A 17,077-nucleotide genomic window follows, 5' to 3' on the forward strand; every position below is an offset into this window, starting at 1 on the left:
CCCGGCGCTGCTGTTTTCTCCTCTCTCTCTCTCTCTCCCTCCCTCTCTTCCTCCCTCTGGCTTCTGCTCTTTCTTACTCCTCTCAGCTGGCTGCTTAACGACAGCTCCCACTGGAACTTACACAATCAAAAACAGCACGGTGGCAGAGAGAGCTGAGCGCCTGGCTCCCCAGCCAGTCTGTGGAGCAGCTAGGTAGCTGGGGGCGTGGAGGATCCCCGCTCGCTCCGGGCTCTGCAGGAGCATCTCCCTGGAGATTTGCGGTATCCCGCCATCCGGCTTCCCGGGGAGAGTGGGGGGGTCTGGTCGTGGCCATGCATCGGCTTCAGAGCAAGGATGGCAAGAGGAAAGCCACTGCCCGTGGCAACTGAAAATGGGGAGAGGTTGCTGCAGTAGCCGGTGCCGCAGAATGCCCGAGTGAAGAACTGAGCCCGTTACCTTCTCCATCCCGCTCCGGTCTCCATCCACTGCCTGCAGGAGGGGAACCGAGAGAGAGAGGCAGGAGGGTACCAACCTGGATCCGCCAAGCCCCCACGGTGGAAAATGGTGAACAAAGACATGAATGGATTCCCAGTGAATAAATGTTCCGCCTTTCAGTTTTTTAAGAAGCGGGTAAGGACAGGTTGGGTTTGTTTCTTTTGTTTTCTGGGCTTCTCTTTAAAATGCTTATGTGTGCTAGTCTGGGGTTGAATGAATGAGCTTTCGGCTTTGTGGCTCGTTCCTGCATGAAAGGCGCGCTTTCCTTACAGCTGGTCCAGGTAAGAGCCCATCAGTTTCCTGCCTTGGTTCAAATTTGTCTGGGGGGCCATGGTGGAGAGAAGGGGGCCCCTGGGAGTTGCAATGAGCAAAAGAGGGCTGGGCTGAGATGCCTTTAATTTAAATTTAAAAAATGTTCCATTAGGTATTTTTTCATCAAAGCCTCACTGAGATTACAAGGCAATTTCAAAGACACCTGGCCTGTGTGAAGTGATGATCAGTAATTTAGTCCTGGCTAACTGGGTCTCTCTCTCTCTCTCTCTCTCTCTCTCTCTCTCTCTCTCTCTCTCTCTCTCTCTCTCTCTCTCTCTCTCTCTCTCTCTCTCTCTCTCTCTCTCTCTCTCTCTCTCTCATCCTTTCTCATATCTTTGGAGGGTTCAACTTTTCCACACCTTTCGTTCACTCAGTCATCACCTTCATGTGTCACATTCAGAAGCTTTGGCTCCTTAATAATTGTCTGCCTCTATGGTATAAATAGCAAAGGATTAGAAAAGCCTTTTCCAGAAAAGATGGAATTCAACATTTCAACTCTCCTAGTTCACCAGATACCTTTAATCTCAGCCCTGGGGAGACTTGAGGCAGGCAGGAAAATCAGGAGTTCAAAATTAGCCTGGGCAACATAGCAATATCATGTTTCAAAAAGAAAATAACAAGAAAAATCCTCTATTTCAATTAGTCTTAATATTTTTTTCTAAGAAGCAGGGGTTGGCCTGTATTTGAATTATAATTCAGGTCTATGGAGTATATATTTGTTTGAATTCCTTCCATTTATAGTATTGATAATGGCATGTAGATTGTAAATAGACCATTGTGTGTGTGTGTGTGTGTGTGTGTGTGTGTGTGTGTTTCACAAATAAACTCAGTTCATTGTAATGGCCAAATTGGTGGCCTGTAATTCTGCAAAATTATATAAAACTTGGGGATTAAAAATGAACGATTGTTAGAAGATCAATGACTGATGTTCTTATGAGAATTGTTTTTTAAACATGGAAGCCTCCTCTGGCCCCCAGCTGTTCCATCCCATTTAATACCCTAGGGCAGCTCCAGTAAAATGGCTTTCTCCATTCATTCTTCCTGCCGTTCATTCAGGTCCTTCCTGTGCTATGCCTGAAATGCAGCCCTTCAGTTAATTCACCAACAGAACATAGTGAATTACAGGCTGAGCTGGATGCCTCCCTATACTAAATGGTCAGGTTGAAAAGCCAGGACTGGGGGGACACAGGTACCTTGTCAGGCCTGGCTAGAAACCAACAGAAGCTTCTGTTGACTGACTTCTCTTGACTGACTTCTCCATTGGCCAGGCAAAAACCTCTCCCCCAGTCTATGGTCAAAACCATGTGTATTCATATCAGGACAAAACCAACTCTTCCAGCTGGAGTATCAAGCAAAGTCCCTCACTAGTAGAGTCAGCAAATTGACTGAAACCAATCAGTGGAACTTCACAGACTTGCATGCAGCTATTAAGTTTTCATTGTAACCAAAATGTTTCTTTCCAATGGAAGAAATCTTTTATACAGATTAGTTTTTTGAGAATAAATGTTTTGCTAATTCAAAAAATGCCATAGCCCCTTTATTCAATACATAAAATTCTTACCCTTCTCATTAATTAATTACTTTAAAAAATTGAAGCGGGGTACCAGAGGCTCCTCCCTTGTAATCCTAGTTACTTGGGATGCTGAGATCTTATGGTTGTCATTTGAAATCATACTAGGCAAATATGTCTGTGAGACTCTTTAGCTCCAAAAAGCTATAAGTGGAGCTGTAGCTCAAGTGGTAAAGTGTTAGCTGTGAGTGGAAAGACTAAGATACAGTGCACAGGTCCTGAGTTCATGTTCTAGTACTGAACACACACACACACACACACACACACACACACACACACACACACACATTACTTTATTGAGCTAGGGTCTTATTACATTGACCAGGCTAAACTTCAACTCCTGGTCTCAAATAATGCTCAAGCTTCAGCCTCTTGTGTACTGAGACTACAGGAGAATACTTACAGTCCAAGACACCTGTCCTCATTAACTTACTTGTTGGTATTAGGAGTTTCATTTTGTTTGGGTTTTTTGTTATTGGTAGTACATTTGTTGTTGTTGTTGTTGTTGTTGTTTGCAGTTCTGGGATCAAACTCAGTATTTCAGACCTACAAGTACTACATACAAAGTATCCCTGGGATATTTCCAATTGTTTTAGTAAAGTATCTTCAATTAACCAGCAGCAATCAATCATGTAGACTTTTAAAATAATTCTCTCTTATTTTTTGCCATCAAAATATACTACTTGAAAAAACAAGTTTACCATCCTCTTAGTGCTTCTGCAGACCTTCAATTTAGCGAAGAATAAGTCAGGCTACTGATGTCTTCTCAGAGTACTGAGAGAGATGAAGTTTCTACAGATATAATCAGTAGGCAGCTTTGCCTGTCTTTTAATCTGGGCCTGTCAGCTGCTGAAGACAAGATCAGGATCCTTCCTGTCCCTTTCCAGTTCTTTCCTCCTTAAAGACACCTACTGAGTAGAATGACTTTGCATCAGGTTAATGACAGCCCCAGGGAGAGCAGCCTCCATTCCTGTCTATTTTCCTTTCTTCCACATCAGGTTTCTACTGTATTCTAAATGTTCATTGTAGATTGGATAATAAGGTTGCTTTTTCCTTTTTTATTTTGTTTGCCCAACTAATATGCAAATAAATGTGCTAAGTAGTTAAAAAAATGGGATTCCAGAATGTATCCTACCTTCTCCTCAGAGGTACTGATACTTCCCAGAGCTTTTCTCTATGTATTTACATACATATCCATGTACTATATAGTCTTTGTTGGTGGTACAAATGATCTATTTTCTTATGTTCTATTGTTGAAGTTCTGCACATTTCTGCATATTTTATTTTTAACCTAGCTAGACAGTCTTATAAAGTGAACCTTTGTCCAGTGCCCACATGGAACCATGAATAGATTCTGGTTTTCTTTCCTTTCCTTTTTTTTTTTTAAGGGCTCAGCAAAAAGACTGAACCTTGCACTGAAATTTTGTTTTTCAAAAAGGCTTAATGGGTGCATGCACACCTCTGCGATGTTCCAGAAGGAAGCTAGGGCTCCTCAAGGAGAATGCAGAGGGCTTGATTTCCCCTTCGCTGCTCATTAATGCTGACTATGTTCTTGGCCCTGTGGGATGCGTGCTTTCTGTGTGTTATCTCACTAAACTTCACAGAAACCCCCATAAATATGAAAAAGTTATTAAATATACAAAATGCAGCTTAGAGAGGTGAAACAATCAGTTCAAGATCACATACCTAAAAAGTACCCGAGCTAAACTGTGAACCTTATCTGACAGAAGGCCCCGTCTGTTTGTTTGCTTGTTTTAAGTCAAGTTTCCACTATGTATGGTACAATGTCCTGCTTCTGCCTCCCAAGAACTAGGATAGGATTACAGGTGTGAGTTCCCATTTCCAGCCCTGTCTGATATTCTTAATCTAGACTTTGATTGTTTCAAACTGTCTTCTCCTCACTGTTCTCTTTTGCTTTTCCCATTGGAAAAAAGTGACATGTGTACATCATAATGCAATATTTAAAATATCTGCCTGTCAGCTCCTGCGGAGATCTTTTTTAAGTTAAAATATTTTATTAACACTGATTTTTATATCATATTTCAAATGTCATGTTTAACAAACAAGTATTCAAGAAGGGAATCTCTATATGCAATCACCAGCACATAAAGGTAAGAACATAATTAAAATTAAGCTGAGAGTTTGTATGTCATAGATATATATTGATCTACATAATATAACATTATTTCTATGCCTATGTAGTTATACTTATATCTCCAAGATCGTGCCAATGACCTTGAGTACTCGAACACTGAGTCATCGCTCTTGTACTATCAAGGAAACCATGTGCCTTTTGTTCCTTTGGTCTTGACTTATCTCACTCAACATAATTTGTTCCAGTTTCATCCACTTCCCAGTGAATGCCATTATTTTATCTTGTCGGGTGGCTATGTAGAATTCCATTGCATATATGTAGCATGTTTTTGGTATCCATTCATCTGTAGTGGGGCATCTGGGTTGTTGCTGTGGAGATCTTTAGTGGAGACAGAGAACTGTAATGCTGGGAACATTACCCAAACAAATGCAGTCCTGATGTCCACAAAATCCTCTGGGCCTTCCACTCTTGTTTTAAAAGCTTGTCTAAATTAACTTAATTTTGTAATGTAGTTGAGAATTGCAAAGCTCAAGCAGATAAGAGTTTTACTTTCGTTCTCTGTATGCTAATGATAAATTAGCATGGAATGTGTGTGGGTTATGTTTTATTCTTAGACTCTTACAAAATTCACTTAAAATGAAGAGAAAAAATTATCCTTAACAGTTTTAGTCTGATGATCTTAGAGTTTTGAAAGTTATCAGTCATGATATAAAGTAACCCAGTTTATAATCCATTTTCATGGATTTGAAGATTCCTTCCTGAATCTATCTCTTACATAATGATTTCAGAAAACATAAACAAATACCACTGGCATTGTTTCAAACTGGACAATTGTTTTTGGAAATATACTAGGTATACAGAAGGACCCCATAGCCACAATTACATTTACTTTGGTAAGATTTCAAAGAATATTTAACCATTTATAACTTGAGTTTTAAACACAGATCAGAAATTCTCTGATATTCTGTTGTCCTGGAAAAATAAATCACCTAGAAAATAAATCAGAGACAGGAGCTGGTGGCTCAGGCCTGTAATACCAGCTACTCAAGAGGCTGAGATCTGAGGATCAGGGTTCAAAGCCAGCCTGAGCAGAAAAGTCCATGAGATTCTTATCTCCAATTAACTACCTGGAAACAGGAAGTAGCCCGTGGCTCAAAGTGGTAAGGAGGGAAAGAACTCAGAGACCGCCCTGAGTTCAAGCGCCATGACCAACAAAACACACACACAAAAAAAATTAGAATGAGACTAAGCTAATTTCCTTGCTTAAGGCATTGACTTTAAGATCCAGAATGCTTTCTTCTTCATTACCTTATCAGACACAGTCCATCTTTTCATCACTCACCCATTCTTCAACAAGTACAATAAGAACAAAATATGATGCTTTGTCTTTATAGAGCCAACCGCTTGGTGACCATCAGCTTTACCAAGACACGCCTGCCTTGACTCAGTATGTCATGAAGTGGCACAGTTAAACAATGCCTTGTATTGTTCTGTAACAACAATCGCTTTCATAAGGACATCACTAATATAGCACTACTCTTATTACTAGGCCTTGTTCTAAGAGCTATATATATAATGTTCATATAAATTCTCACATATTATCTCAGAAAAAAAAAAAAAAGATCATGCCAGGTGAAGTGACTCATGCCTATAATCCCAGTTAGTCAGGAGACTGAAGTTTAAGATGAGTTGAGGCAACAAAAGTTAACAAAACCCCATTGCAACCAATAAACCTGGTGAGATGGTATGTGTCTAATCTTCCCCACTTGGAAATTAGACAATCCAAGGTGGGCCCTTAGCTCAAAACACAAGACTACCGAAAAATAACTATACAACAGTTGGGACTGAAGTGATAGAATGCCAGCCAGCAAGCATAAAGCATTGCGTTCACAACTAGATAACACTGAGAAAAGAAATAATTAAAATATACAAACTGTTCCCAAGAAGTTTGGTGTTTGGGTAAATAATATCCAAAGAGCTTAGAGATTGGATGTATAGTATCACTGAAAACTAATTTAAATCCTTAGCAGTTGGTAGGTACCAAGGAAAATTTGACCTCCATTTGATTGCTTACTGAGTGTCGTTGCCAAAGTTTCTCTTCTTTAGTGTTTTTCTTGTCAGACCAAATGTGATAGACGATATAGTGAGTGAAAGATCTTTTATTTTATATTGATATAAGTCACTGACTTCAATATTAGACAGAGTATGCATAATCTATTTGCCTACCTAGAAACCTAAAAACACCTTTTTGATGATTCTTTTCCCTTTTATTGTGCTAAGGGTGGAGGCCAGGGTCTTTTGTATGCTCAATCCAAGCTCAACCACTGATTCCCATCCCCGGCCTGCTGTTTCTCATGTTTTCATGAAGTCTTAGGAGCTATGGCATGTAAAGAGATTGAACTCAAGAAGTCTTTACCTTAATCACCATGAGAGCGTTGAGAATTCGGATGGAATAGAGCTGAGTGGGGTTGGTTGAGCTGGACAATTAACCTCCAGAACTGTGTAGTACAGAATGTGGGCAGCAAACCATGTTCATGAAATAGATACTTTGACTTCTTGGAAGCTTTCCAGAAAGCTTGATGGTAGGCTCTTACTGTATAACAGTGTTGGGGAGATATTTTGAATGGGGAGACTAGCAGGATTCCTTGAAGCCTTGTTCCATGTTAAAGAACTGATATAAAACACTGGGTACAGATTCAGAGCTCCCATACTTCATGACCTTAACGAGGTCAGGCAGAATTTCATGGTTGGGAGAAGCTTCCTCCAGTGTGTCCCCTGTTGGAGATTTCTGATCATAGAAATATAGAGGGGAAGGACTTTAGTGGGAATTGGATCAATAGAAAAAAAAATTAATTAGTAATTTAGGTCACACTAAAGATAGTTCTCTTGTAGAAGCGTATTTTTAGTGTGGTATTTTAAAACTACATGCCAGTTAAATTTTTTTGGAAGTAAATCCAAAAAGATAGATGGTAAACATCAACATTTCTACCCCTGGAAGAGATTGCTGTTTGTGTGGGATGATGTTTTCTGTCTGCTAACAAAGCCCAGAATTCCTCACCTATTAACAGGCTAAGTATAGAAATCAGCTCATCAAAGCAAGGAATGAAAATCTATATGCCCAGTCCATATGGTTGAAGAAAGTCAAGTTCACAAGCAGTCTCCCCAAAATATTTTATTTTATTTTGTGTGTGTAACAGTACTAATCACCACTGGTACTCTACCATTGGAGCCATAGCTCCACTTCTGGCTTTTAGTGGGTTAATTGGAGATCAGAATCTCACAGGCAGGCACTGGTGGTTCATGTCTGTAAACTTAACTACTCAGGAGGCTAAGATCTGAGGACTGTGGTTCAAAAGCAGCCCAGGAAGGCAAGTTCATGCTCTTATCTCCAATTAACCACCAGAAAACCAGAAGAAGAGGAGCTGTAGTTCAACGTGATAGAGCAGCCTTGAGCAGAAAAGCTCAGAAACTACATCCAGACCCTGAGTTCAAGCCCCATGATGGACAAAAAATCAAAAACAATCACACACACACACACACACCCTCACAGATACGTTTTCCTTGACTGGTTTCAAATCAAGATCCTCTGATCTCAGCCTCCTGTATAACTAAAATTATTGGCATGTGCCACCAGCACTTGAAGGAATGAATGTTCACTACCTCTTTGAAATGTCATATCCTTCCTACTGAGAAGGCAAAGTGCTCTGGATCTCAACCTCAGTGAATTGTTCTGGCCCAGACCTGACAGGTGCAGTGACCTAGCTTGGTCTTTGGTATGAAAACAACCTTTCCCAGCAAAGGGTCAGGGTCTTCAGGAAGACGGGACAGTGATGCTGGCACACTGATGTGAGCCAGGCAGGAGTTACAGGACAAGCAGACAGCCTGGCACGTCAGGTGTTGCTTTGCAGTAGCTGTTCCAGCATTTGGAGAAAGTATTGCTATTACAGTGTGTTTACTCTCACACCTATTTCTTTGCAGCATTCTAAAATGACTTCATATGTATTTACAGAAGGAATAAAAATGAAGGATGTAACTAGAGCAGTAGGAGAATCTTCCAAAACACAAACCTGCTAAAATACTATTCTGACTGCTTTCTAGAGACTGCTGTGGCACTTTTCTGGAAGAGTCTACTTAGCAATACAATTGGGGTCACCTTGGTGTCTTTTCCCTTCCTGGGTCAGAGCATCCACTCAAAATGCCATTTAGTTGGGAGAGTGACTGTTCATGTATCATTTCCCGCTCTCCCTCTCTCTCCCTCTCTCTCCTTCTCTCTCCCTCTCCCTCCCTCTCCCCCGCCCCCCTCCCCACCCCGCCCCCTCTCCTCCCCTCCCTCCCTCCCTCCCTCCCTCCCTCCCTCCCTCCCTCCCTCCCTCCCTCCCTCCCTCTCTCTCTCTCTCTCTCTCTCTCTCTCTCTCTCTCTCTCTCTCTCTCTCTCTCTCTCTCTCTCTCTCTCTCTCTTTCCTTGTTCCCTAATTTCTCTCACTCCTTCTCTTCCTTCTTCCCTCCCTCTATCATTTCTCTCTAAACTATGCAAGACTAATTTAAGTTTATAGCAAGGCAGAAAGAGAATTCAGCTGCACACCAATGATTCATGACTGTAATCCTAACTACTCTGGAGGCTGAGATCTGAGGATTGTTCAAAGCTAGCTGGGGTAGGAAACTCTGAGACTCTTATTGCCAATAAACTACCAAAAAAAGCTTTAAGTAAAACGGTGGTTCAAGTAGTAGAGTGCTGGCTTTGACCAAAAAAAGCTCAAGGACAAAACACATTCCCTGAATTTAAGCCCCAGAACCAACACACACACACACACACACACACACACACACACACACACACACACACACACACACAATATCCAAAAGTAAAATATCCCTAGAGTTATACTCCATGGGGGAAAAAAACTAGAACATCATGCTATCTCTTGAGTTTGTGAGAGTAAGGGCAGTCAGCATAGAAGATCTGGTAGATCAGAACCCTTCCTTGATTATCTTCAGCTGTTAATTTGGACTAAGCTGGGCCAGAAATTCCAAGACAGCTTCCTCCCCCCTCTGTCCAGACTTTCTGGATAGGCCTATTTAGCTCTCCATGTAGCCTAAGCTTCCTGACAGTGGCTTGCCAAATCTCAGAAAGCCCTGTCTTGAAAATTACAACATTCCTTTGTTGTTCCTGGATTCACCTCTCTTTTTTAATCCCTTGGCCAACATCAGTGTGGAAAATAAGAAATGGAAAATGCCAGACATCAACAATTCATAAGTTTTCAATTGATGACTGTTCTGAGCAGTATAATGAAATCTCACATTGTCCAGGCCCATCCTACTCAGAAAGTGAATCATCTTTTTTTTCCCCTGTATCATGTTTTATACACTGTCCACACATTAGTAGGCATTTCAGTTAGTAGAGTGACTGCCCTAATATCACAGTGTATAAGTTACCCTTATTTCATTTAATAATGGTCCCAAGCTGAGCAGGGTGTTACAAATCTGAAATCTCAGCCCTTGGAAGCTGAAGCAGAAGGATTAGAAGTTCAAACCTAGTCTATATAGCAAGAAAAATAAAATATATCTGCAATCCTGGCTACTCAAGAGAATGAGATCTGATGATTCAGGTTCAAACCCAACCTGGGCAGATAAGTCCTTGAGATTCCTAACTCCAATTAACCAGCAAAAATATCTGGAAGTAGATGTGAGGCTCAAGTAGTATAACAGCAGCCTTGATGCTGAGTGAGCAAAAGCTAAGCAATATATAGAAGTCCTGAACTCAAGCTCCAGTAGTGGCACACACACACACGCACGCACGCACGCACACACACACACACACACACACACACACACACACACGTGCACATATATGCACATCATCTAACATATATTTTAAATTATTGTATACTATCACAAAGTCCAGCAATTCAGCTGTGCCAAAGAAAATTGAAAAGTCTACCCGAGAGAGAGAAAGAAAAAAGGATAACACTGGCATAACTTTTATTGCAGTGTATAGGGATACTTGTTCTCTTTTACTATTGGTTTTTATGGTTAATCTCTTACTCTTCATAATTCACAAATTAACTTTTAACTTAACTGGTGGACTGTTAACAGTATTACTCCTTGGCTTTGTAACAATAGGCAAGCTATTTTATTCTAAGCTTATTTCCTTATGCGTAAATTATGTTTGAAGATAACTACTACATCGTAGAACTGTTGTGAGGATTTAATAATAATCTATGTAAAGAATTTAGCCCCAGTCCCTGAGGCATACTAAACACTGAAAACATATAAAATAGACTTCTACTTTTTATTTCTCTACTTATTTATTTTGCAGTGCTGGGGATCAAAGTCAGACTCTCCTGCATGGTAGGCATGCATTCTACTTGAAGCTACAATCCCAAATCTAGGACCTCAAAATTCTGACCTACCTATGTAGCCTGCCTTTCTAAACTTTGGTTGGTTGTGATTTCACTCTTAAAGTCTCACTGTAGACATGCTGCCATAAAATCTGTTTGAGGTTAGATTTTCTTAATTTAAGATCATTCATCAAATGATCTCTGCGTGGCCAGCAGGGTCGCATTTCTATTGAGTTATTTACTTGATGCTATAAGCTTGGGGCGCAGTAACTAGGGAATGTGATTGATTAATCTTCTGCAGACATTTGTCCCTGGAGCAACACAGTGGTCTGGCAGCACTGCAGAAAAAGTCCTTCATTACTCAGTCTCATTAACTCAAATGACACCAAACTACTCTGCTTTAGTTATGTGCACACACACACACACACACACACACACACACAAATACTGGTGGAGGAGCAGAAACACAAATACTGGTGGAGGAGCAGAAACACAAATGTGCAGCATATACTTGATTGTAGGTAAGAGTATAACCATAACATCATGAATTTAATACAGACTTCCTTCCTTCCTTCTTTCATTCTTCATTTCTGCTTTCTTTAACTGGAAAATGGCACTCCATTTTGCACTTTCTTTGTTACATGGGCATCTCTCCATCTTCTACCTAACTTTGCCCCTTCTCTTCATGACTCTCTGTGGACTACACTTCTCTCATGGGAGCTCATGTGTAGCTTCTGTGACATTGCTCCAGGAACTCCTCCTACTTTTGAAGATTTTTTTTTTAGTGTTCTTTTAGGCTCTTCTTGCTCTGACCCTAACACAGATGCATGTTGGGTTGAGATTAGGCTCTGTCCTTGGCTAACTAGCCTCTCAGCATCCTCTTGTCCCTCTTCCTCCTTCAATCCTATCCCATCTCACCCTCAAAACAATTTCATTTAGTTCATTTTTATTTCTCCTTCTTTTTAATATACTTTTTTTCTGCCAGTAGTAAGGGCTTTAACTCAGGACCTGGGAGCTATCCCTTAGCTTTGTTGCAAGGCTAGCACTCTACCACTTGAGCCACAGCTCCACTTCTGGCTTTTTGCTAGTTCATTAGAAATAAGAGTCTTGTGGACTTTTCTGACCGGGCTGGCTTTGAACCTTAATCTTCATAGCTTAGCCTACTGAGAAGCTAGTATTACAGGAGTGAGTCACTGGCACCTAGTTTCACAAATTTCTTTGTTTTCAACTTTGTGTCCTTCTATTCTCACTCTTTTTCTATCAAAAATCTCCTCCTTTTGCTTATGCATCCCACCCTCTTAGCTAAATAGTCTCTTTATCTAGAGATGTCATTACATCACATCAGTTTCCTCTGGTGACTTGTGGTTTTTCACTGGGTATTCTGTGCTGCCCTGGCTGACTTTGAACTCTTAGTTTCCAGAGTTGGTATGATTACAGATGTGAGCTACCAGTACCTAGTTTATTCTCCCTTCATAAGTAGAGATGGTCCCCACTCCCATTCCCTTACTCATATTTGCACTGAGCAGGAGAGTGGCCCCCACCTTCTAACTGGCCTCCTGCTGCCTGTCCCTCCTATAGAATTCTCTAACAGGCATTCCAAAAAACACACAGATGTCGCGAATCCTCCATTAAACAGGATCTTACTTATGTAACACGGTGGGAAAGGGAGAGGAGGAAATGAAGAGATGTTACTTCATGGTGGTGAATTTCTATCTGAGAGGGTGGGAAAAGTTCTGGAGATGGAGGGTGGAAATGGTTGCACAATGATGTCAATGTATTTAGCATCAGTGAATCACACATTTAAAAAATGGTTGAAATGGGGCTGGGGATGTGACCCAGTGGTAGAGTGTTTGCCTATCATTTGTAAGACCCAAGGTTTGATCTATAGCAACACACACACACACACACACACACACACACACACACACATACACACTCTCTCTCTCTCTCTCTTTCTCTCTCTCTCTCTCTCTCTCTCTCTCTCTCTCTCTCTCTCTCTCTCTCTCTCTCTCTCTCTCTCTCTCTCTCTTAAAGTGTAGTATATTAGATGGAAAATCCTGGAGAGAAGTAAAGATGGGAAGATGAAATAAGGAAAACTGAGGGATGAGAGGCCCCAGAGGGGCTTTACTGCCACAGGGTTTCTTGCCTTCTTCTTGTTGTGGGTCTGCCCTTACTCAGAGCTGAATCTTCCATTGGATTCAGTGGGCAGAAAAGTGCAGCTTTTGTCATCAGTGTTGGTAATTTCCTTGAACCAGATGTTTTCCATTCCCCTAACATCTTCTGGACATACACTAGGAAAATCGTCAAGACAAATAATGAGATCGCAAACTATTACTCAGGCCTGTCCTTTATCTTTCCATGCTGGAATTTTAGTTTAAACATTTTTCTGTCATGTGTCATCAAAGAATTATGAGGCTATCTGCAAAGGTAAAAATGACTTGTTTTTCAAAATCAGATAATGACATATGATTTATATCTTCAGTGTCTCCATAAATCACTTTTGTATCCTGTTTCCTGGAGTTTAGCTTTCCAGTATATATTTCATATTCACTGAAAGAAAATGATTGCCTGTCTTTGTGGACTTCAAGTCTAATTGTCATCCTTTATGAGTTATCTGGCTCTAGCGCTTTTCAAATTTAAATCGAAGTCTTAATAAAATATTACCAAATCTAAATGTAAAGATTTGGTATCAAAATCTGATCTATACAATATCAAAACAAGTAGTAGTTTTTAAACAAAAAGTTTTAAAGCAAAATTTCTATCTGTCAAGGCTAGCTGGTTTTACAAGGTCAGCTACATAGTATGGTTTTTAGTTTATTTTTTAATAGTGTGACCAATAAGCAAATATGGACATTCTAATCGTTTTGCTTACATTTTACCTAAAGTGTTCACCAGTTAGTGACAGTATGCTTAGCAAAGCCTCATGGACTCCTAAATCTAATCTTCTTCTATTTTATTTTATTTTATTTTAGTCAGTCGTGGGGCTTGAATTCAGGGTCTGTGCTCTATCCCTTAGTTTTTTCCATTCAAAGCTCGTGGTACAGCTCCACTTCAGCTTTCTGATAGCTAAGAGTCTCATGAACTTTCGTGCCTTTAAAACTCAGCCCTCAGACAGCTTCCTGAGTAGCTGGGATTAAGGCAACTGGCCTGAAATGTTATTTTGGTTGTAACTATTTAAAATATTTTTAAATACATTTTTTTCAATTTAACAATAAAAGTTGTATAGTTTATTAGGAACTGCCAGCTTACAAGCCTCCTTTCATTTCTAGTTCTTAACCTACTGATTGCCAGAGCCTAATTCTTTCTAATTTAAAAATACCTTCTCCAGCCTGGCACTGGTGGCTCACGCCTGTAATACAAGCTACACAGGAGACTGAGATCTGAGGATCGTGATTTGAACCAGTAGAAAAGTTATTGTATGACTCTTATCTCCAAGAAACTCAAAAATGTTGTAAGTGGTCCTGTGGCTTGCATGGTAGAGTGCTAGCCTTAAGCCTAAAGAGGCTCTGGGACGGACTCAGGCCCTGAGTTCAAGCCCCAGGTCCAGTAACAACAACAAAAAAATCTTCTCCATCTTCTCAGCATTTCTAGAGGCATCCAGAGCCTCACCCCCAAAATATATAGTTTACTGAAAACACAGTTGAGATACACATGAACTACCTGATTATAAAGATGAAATATGACTTAGAGAACAACCTTCCACACCAATAATATTGTCCTTTTAATTTCTCTTTTATCCTTTTTTTCATTCTGTCAAATGGGAACCCTTGGACATTTTGATCATCAGGAAGATGAATTGGTACTTCTGACATTCTTTTACAAACGAAAATATTTAAGTTAGCTGATAAATCAGAATCATTGAGTGAATATATAGCCAGGTTAACATGCACACACACATGTGTGTATATGTATGCATATATGTATGTATACATATAATTGACCTAAATTAGTTGTACCAGGGCTTTCACTTCAACATGTCAGTATATGTCCATATCTTCATCACAGTCATTCCCTCCATCATTCTCCCTCCTATGCCACCCCAGCCAAGTACTTGATGCCTGATGTCAAAACGTTTTACAGCCATTTCTTAACAATTCCAGTGCTTTTTGGATCTTTAAAACCTTTTACTTCCACTTTTCTCTATTTAACTAGTTTAATATTTGTGAAATATTAATCGGCTTGTGGGCTTCATTTTCATGATGAAATCCATTTGTGCAGAGTAATGAATTCCTTGAGGTGTCATTAAATCTACTTCTCTGGGTCTCGCTTTTCATCTGCAAAAGTTCTCGCTTTCCTTTTCCATAAAATGGCAGAAGTTCATTTAAATGCTAACAGCACACAATTTCTGCCAAAGAATTGTTGTCTTGCTGCTTTGTAACTCAGACACCCACCACTCTTCTGCAGTAAGGACCTCATTGATTCTCATTGTGACCCTTCAAGAGATTCCTCATAACCTTCCTCTGCCTTTTTCTTCTCCCCCCCAAAATATCCCCACCATGTGGCAGAACTGTAGATCAATAGTCAATGTGCCTGGCCCATATGGGCGTGCTTTACTCGCAGAATTTATTACAAGCCTATCCACAAACTAGAGGATAAGTTTGCGGGGGGAAAATGGCAGGACTTTGTAGACTTTCTTTTTAAAAAAATTTTTTATCATATTAAGTGAAGTAAGCCAGACTCAGAGGAACATGGGCTCAATGGTTTCCCTCATTTGTCATAATCAGTAGAAACCTTGGGCTCTCCTAGCAGAGCTTTACAATAGAGCAAAAACTTAGATACATAAGGCCACATAGGATGATGCTAAATGAAAGGACCTCCAGGATATAGAAACAAAAGCCATATAATGAGTGATTGTTGTCCTTAATGTACTGTTATCTCTCATTTCTTTTGCTGTCCCTTGGTTATTTCATGTTGTTACAGTATTTCACTTTGTTATCTGATATATTGAATATATTCATATTTGGTTATTTGAAATCGGATAGGGAAGGGGGGAAAACAAGAAGAGGGGCAGGGGTGGGGGAAGGGAAATGGGGACCAAGACATGAGAAAGGGTATCAATGTATGTGAAGTAATGCACCGTCTATCTGGTGAATATAATGTAACCCTTCTATTAATTATCATAAAAAATACATGAAAAAAATTTTGCCAATCCTGGGCTTGAGCTCAGGGCCTGAGCACTGTCCTTTGGCTTTCTCAAGGCTAGAGCTCTACCACTTGAGCCTCAGCACCATTTCCAGCTTTTTTCTATGTATGTAGTACTGAGGAATCGAACCCAGGTCTTCATGCATGCTAGGCAAGCACTCTACACTAGGCCAAACTCCCAGCCCTGTAGACTTTCTTAAGGGGTCCTGTTACGTGATGTAGATCCTACAGGTCCCTGTATTGAACTAGGCTGCCAGGCCCTAGGTTGCTGCTTGTGGTTGGCCTTCAGCTTGAGCGTGTTCCCTGCCTCAATCCCCCCGTGTCCTCCTGCCTCAATCCACTCATCACCATTAGGTACAGCACTAGGCATCAGGTCTACCTTTTGCTGTTGTTGTTTTTTTCCATCTTGGGGATTAAACCTGGGGTCCTGTGCATGCTAGGCAAGCACTCTACCACCGAGCTACACATATCCCAGGCTGAAACACCAATTTCGAATGGTGTTTGAAAGTGTCTCTCTTCCTGAAGCAAACTGGTTTGTACTGTAGTCACTGGTGACATTGTCTCTTCTATATACCAGACCTAGGAAGTCCAATGGGGTAATGACCAACTACACGTGGGGCTAGGCTAATCAAGGTGTGATTTAACTGTACAATACAAATCAGGTGTCAAAGACCAAGCATTTATAAACTTAAAATAAAATATGCCAGTAATACTTTTATCCTGAGCACACTTTGGAATATTAATATGGAAGTACATTGAATTAAATAAATTATGCTATTAAAATTAATTTATCATGAGTTTTTCCTCTTTGATGTACCCTTGAGAACATTTAAAAGAATGTCTCTGATTTGGGTTGTGCTAGGATTTGAACTCCAGGCCTAGTTCTGTTTGAACCCGTCACATTTTATTCCTAATAGACCATGATTGTAGAGTGAATTCTTCTGAGGAGAGAAGACATTTTTAATTATTCCTGAAAGCTTAGAAAGAATGGAAACCATGTGTTTCTCTGAGCACATCAAGGGATGAACTCACCCAATGATGAAGAAGCTACAACACACTGAAGAAGCTCATTCTTTAGACCCAAACCAGTAGCCTAGAAACTCTGAGCATGATTGGCACCACTTGGCTTCTGAGGATGGCCATATA

General features: G+C 40.4%; 1 protein-coding gene across 1 annotated transcript in view; it reads left to right on the top strand.

The window, feature by feature from the left end:
• The first annotated feature begins 222 nt into the window (after positions 1–222).
• Sgk1 (serum/glucocorticoid regulated kinase 1) overlaps positions 223–17,077 on the top strand; it is an 89,188-nt gene continuing 72,333 nt past the window's right edge. Inside the window, exon 1 of the mRNA XM_090338095.1 lies at positions 223–609. Coding sequence (XP_090194221.1) covers positions 541–609 — 69 coding nt within the window. The 5' untranslated portion in view covers positions 223–540. The remainder of the gene's footprint in view (positions 610–17,077) is intronic.

This window comes from Megascapheus bottae, chromosome 8 (assembly GCF_031878675.1).
Source record: "Megascapheus bottae isolate mThoBot1 chromosome 8, mThoBot2.hap1, whole genome shotgun sequence".
NCBI classification, from domain to species: domain Eukaryota; kingdom Metazoa; phylum Chordata; class Mammalia; order Rodentia; family Geomyidae; genus Megascapheus; species Megascapheus bottae.